This window comes from Rhagoletis pomonella, unplaced genomic scaffold, assembly GCF_013731165.1.
Source record: "Rhagoletis pomonella isolate Grant_MI unplaced genomic scaffold, Rhpom_1.0 Rhpom_scaffold_00045, whole genome shotgun sequence".
NCBI lineage: Eukaryota > Metazoa > Arthropoda > Insecta > Diptera > Tephritidae > Rhagoletis > Rhagoletis pomonella.
The window spans coordinates 68928-74437 of NW_023458599.1; the positions used below are offsets into that span (position 1 = coordinate 68928).

The 5510-nt window shown below is 32.2% G+C and overlaps 1 protein-coding gene across 1 annotated transcript in view; it reads right to left on the reverse strand.

Moving 5' to 3' along the window:
- Positions 1-4888: 4888 nt before the first annotated feature.
- The window catches only part of LOC118749764 (neither inactivation nor afterpotential protein C-like), a 137235-nt gene continuing 136613 nt past the window's right edge, over positions 4889-5510 (reverse strand). The window contains exons 2-3 of the mRNA XM_036484544.1: positions 4993-5296; positions 4889-4917 (exon numbers count right to left, since the gene is read on the reverse strand). Of these exons, the coding sequence (XP_036340437.1) occupies positions 4889-4917; positions 4993-5296 (333 nt within the window). The remainder of the gene's footprint in view (positions 4918-4992; positions 5297-5510) is intronic.

Sequence of the window (5510 nt, forward strand, 5' to 3'; positions counted from 1 at the left end):
TCTTAAATAATGGTACGGTCTAGGTTTTAAACTCCGTATACTTCATTAAATGTTCATGTTTTATTGAAGGATTTAAATATTTATGTAAGTTAACAAAAAGATGTAACTACATGAATAATTATGTTCGCTTAAGTACCCGCATCGAGGTACTTAAGCGGGTTCTTTTAAGTACCCAACCCGCCTTAGTACCTCAAAAAGCGGACATTTTTCGTGAGGTACTTAAGCGGGTTTTACTGTAAATGGAACATAACAATGCTCAAATCAAAATAAAGTGCACAGCGCTGTAGCGATGTTGTTGTTAATACTGGAATGAATGTATGGATATGCAACAACATTGTGTATGTACATATCGCCTGGGTAAAATACTGTCGTATGTTAATTTCGGCAGGTTATGGGAAATCGCGATTAAAGTTTGGAATGCAATTTCTCAAAAAAGGCGAAGATAGATTTCCTCCAAATTTTAATTTTTAATGTTTATTGTTAATTAGTTATAGTTATTAGTATATGAAGGATTTTCTTGAGTAAAATTTTGTCGTTAGCGTCATTTATCCACAATTGGGCATTTGTATGAAATACGACAAAACGTGATCAAAATTTCTACTAAATTAACGACACTTTTTATTCAATATCTCGGAAACTAAAGGAGATATCCAAAAATGGAGAACGCGATTTTTAAGATATTAATTAGTTTAATATGCCTGCATCACTAACCAAATTTTTACTAGGTTATCGAATAAATTGTAGAAAATATCTCGGAAACTAAAGGAGATATCTAAAAACTGATAACATCAATCGAAAGACCTTGTTTCAAATATGGAACTGCATCTAGATATAAAAATCGTCAAAATTCCGCTTACGACGATATGTACAGAGCCAAAGGGAACATTTTCTTTGCAGATCTTCCGCTGTATCGCTGCCTACATGCAAACCAACGTAGCAATGCTTTGAACGATATGAAACAAAAACAGAAACGAAAGGGAATAAATGGAACAATTTTTCATTCTCTTATGTCCCGCTGAGACGCTGCCTGTCGAAATGAACGTAGCAATGCTGTGCTCAATGTAAAAATTTTAAAATATTTCGACGCAAATATTTCGAAAATGGTTCAATTAATCTTAAATCTGCAAAGTTTCAGATCGAGCACTTTAATTTGATGTATAATTTGTCTGTACGACTTGTAGATTGCTGGGAATAACCGCCTTGTTTCAGAATAATATATAGATTTCTTTTAATTTCATCCTATTCACCTGTCTTTAAATTGGACTGCGTTTCACTAGATTAATTCAAGTGACAGTCATTTTAGTTATAGAATTTTTGGTTTTACCACTCAAACTTAGTTTGTTTTAATTTTTATTTAAGTGACCTATGCTCTTCACATAAACAAATTATTTATAAGAACTGGACCCAGACGAGATGAACATGGAGGCTCATAAGAATTTTGATTTCTACTGAAGAAAAATTTTTGGACCGCGAAATTTCCATCAGTTTTCTACTAGTAAACCAGCACTGGTTTTAATAAATGCTACCACGTTTGGCATGATGCTGCGTATTTTAACTCACTTAAATAAAATGCTTATTTGAACTGAGAAATACATACATAAAAATGTAATTAAATTTTATTTCCACTTGAATGGAAAGTATGTTATCTTGAAGTGCGCTGATGTAAAACTCAATGCAATTTTTTAATTAAATTTTTCCTAATTTTACACGTTTAGATCGATGCCCCAAGTATTTCAATTTGTGGACGAAAATTCTGGGTTTGACTTAAAAAACTTCGGTTATAAGCCATTCAAAAAGTTTGAAAGAAAAATAGGTAAATTTTGCCCCGAAAATTGTTCCTCTACGTTTATGCTTAATACGAATCGCCCTGTGCTTTTTGGAAACTTAATGCAAAGTATACACGATCCAATTGCTTCGCCAAAGTCAAGGGTTTGCAACGTTTACACGGCCAATTGTTTGAGTGGAAGTATGAAGTGGATGAATGTTCAGTACAGACGTTTTAACGCGATGTAAAAGTCATTGGTATTGTTTACAGCGCGAAGAATAATAGAGTTATCTATTATTCTTCGCGCTGTAAACAATACCAGGCAATAATAAAAGTAGGGGCAAATAGCTATGCTATTGAAGGAAAGAAATAAAGACAAAGAGGTGATTCAAGATATAAAAAAAGTTCTTAGAAAAAACTAAAAAACTAAACGTATCCCAAGCCCAAAAAATGTAAACGCTATCTTTGAATTTAGTCTGTAGAAAATATATATATATATATATTAGAGTGGTTCAATAGCCCTATTTTTGGAAATTCGTACACGCTACATCAAAATATTGTTATTTGTGAGAAAATAGAGTCACGTATTTTTTTATTTTGAAAAAAAAAAATTTGGAGGTCGCGCTAGTTGGTTTTATAAAAACGCTGATGTTTTAAATTTTTTATTTTCGTAACATGTAATAGTCAGAATGGCCAAAATGGCGGTACCAATATGACGATCAATTAAAAAAAAAAAAAAATTAGTAGATTCGTTCGAAACTCGGTACTCGGTAGGTTTTGGGGTCGCTGATTACAAATCTAAAGTAAATTTTTTTATTCAAAACGGCGGATCCAATATGGCGATCAATATCTTAAATAAATTAATTAATTAACCCACTAGTAACAAGTTTCAACCCATGACAATGCTTAAAACTTTCAGTATCAACGTTTTCATTTTTGGAATTTCTTAAAAATTTGAGAGCAAATGGGATCCGTCCAAGGCATAACAAGGTAGAAGTGATTTCGACATTTCTCTCTTTTGACCTGCGACTGAAATGTCAACTCTTAACCCTATACTATTCAACTTTTTTTTAAATATAAATTTTCAATTGTGAGCTGTGCGACTGATTTTAAATACATAATGAAATGAAAAGGAATTGCGAGCGGTGCGTTGCGTTTGTCAAGAACCTGGACAACAAACTTGTGCGTTATTTTAAACCTTCGAATTGTCAAGTGAAGCGACAACGGTGCGCAAATTGCTGTGATGTTTCATTAGAAGACTCTTCACGTGTGGTCGTGACTTTATTTGTGGCCTATCGCAGCGTTTGGTCCCAGGTGCAGGATTTATCATACCGAATATGAAAAGAAAATCTCCCTTTCATATAAATACATGGATAGGCCAAATTTCAAATAGTGGTCTGATAAAACCTATACCAGTATTCCTTATTGACATAAAGAAACTGAAAGTAATTTTTAATAAATTTAATGGAAAGGAAATTTCTAATTGCAAAAACTTAATAGCTAAATTATTGAAGTTAAGTTCTGATGCAAATTTAGAAGAATCAAACTTTCTTTATTGTCTAATATACTTTAGAATTAAGTATTTGAATATAAAAATAAATGCTCAAAAACATTGGGATAGTAAAAGCAAGAAGATTGTCAAAACGGTTTTATAAATGAGTGTGTTTCATTTAGTGTGTAATTTTGTGTAAGTATGCATTTCCACATTTACATTAAACCGAAAATTCAATAAATAAAATGAAATGAACTATTTTCATATTTACAAAAACTTTCATTTCAAAGATGTTGAGTTCTATCAAATATGGTAAATGCTTAACAAAGGGTTAATTTCTTTGTTTACATTTTTTGACATTACAGTCAGGTATGAGAGAGCTCGACTGAATTGTCACTTCTACCTTGTTGAATATGCCTTGGATCCGTCATTTTAAATTAAAAAAATTGACTTCAGATTCATAACCAGCGACCCCAAAAATTCCCGAGTTCCTAGTTTCGAACCAATCCAGCCATTTTTTTTTTTCAAATTGATCGCCACTTTAGATCCGCCATTTTGAATTTTGAAAAACTGACATCAGATGCCTAATCAGGGACCTCAGAAATCCCCTGGTAACGAGTTTGAACCTATCGCAATACTTAAAACGTTTAGTAACAACGTTTTTATATAGCAGTCTCTTTTCGAAAGCATATTTTCGGGCAGTAGGCCCATTCTAACTGTCCAAGACAGGTATGTAATTAAGGGAATATTCCCCAATAATACCTGAGTAATTACGCGTAAAAACAACATTTTTAGTTGCACTATAAAATGTTAAGAAAACAAAAAAAATTTAAAACATCAGCGTTTTTACAAAAAAACCGACTGGCTCGACCTCTAAAAATTTTTATTTTTTTTTTTTAATAAATAATTTTTTTTTATCCAGCCCAGAATCCTCCCTGAAGTCGAACCCATTAGAACAATGGGAGGAGCTGAAAAGTTCGTTTCCTTCGTTGTTCTGTGCCTTGGGAACAATTGTTTTCGAAAGCAGTAGCAACAATAACCACGTGAAGAATCGGTTGACTGGCAAGCATTTAGAAAAACTTTTATTCTTGGGAAATGCAACAAAATAAGACTTTTCGCTGAAATATTTTATTGATAAATGTTTTCTTAAATAAGATTAACTTGTAATCTTTTCCAATGTATATGTATCTTTGTAAATTCCATTCATCATTAAACATATCAGTTCCCACATTATTAAATTTTATTATTTGGAGTTTAGAATTCCCAGAGTATGATTAAGTTGTGATTAAACAAAATTAATTTAACTTAATAGGGAATACACAATGAGTACCGATACGAGTAGGTATCGATACTTTAGGGCCGATATTTTTCAGGCATCGATACTTTTTTTCGATACTACTTCCAAGTAAAAGTATCGATACCTGCATGGTATCGTTTCATCCCTATTCACATATCGTTACCCTAATATAGGAAGGCCCTACCTCATATTATCGCTGAAATAAAAAAGCTGTAACTAACTAAAAATCCAAAATTCACTTTTGGATTGATTATGATGCATTTAATCGAATTATAAGTCTCCCCGTCGTTTTACGCAATAAAAAAATTTAGTTAGTTACGGCTTTTTTTGCATTTCAGCAACGATGTGAGATAGTATCTTTCTCTATTAAAGCAATGAACATATATGTATGTGGTTTATACATTTTCATATAAATACAATTCCATATGTATATCTTACTTGCACTCATTGCAGTTACAACCTCCGGTGCCATCCAGCAAGGTGATCCGATGCATGTGCCTCGCTTGCCAAGGGTCGAATCTACTTCTCGTGACAAACCGAAATCGCAGAGCTTCACTTTCCCGTCCTTTGTTAGTAAAATATTATCTCCTCTTATATCTCTGTGAATTACGTGATTTCTATTAAGCTCAATAGCTCCTCGACATACTTCACGAATGATGTAAGCAATATGCTCTTCTCGCATACGGCGTTCCAGTTTTGCCAATTTATTAACCATGTCCACAACTGTGCCACCACTGCAATACTGTATATGCAGTTATATTTTAGATTTTTATTTTCAAATTCATAGGTAATTAACTACATATTGTTATATCAAATTTATGTATGTGTGCATACTTCCTTGTGCGAAAAAAATACATTTTGAAAATCCATGCATATTGGAGTGTAAAAAAAAATTAAATTTGCATAACAAATAATAATAATAATAATAATAATAATAATAATAATAATAATAATAA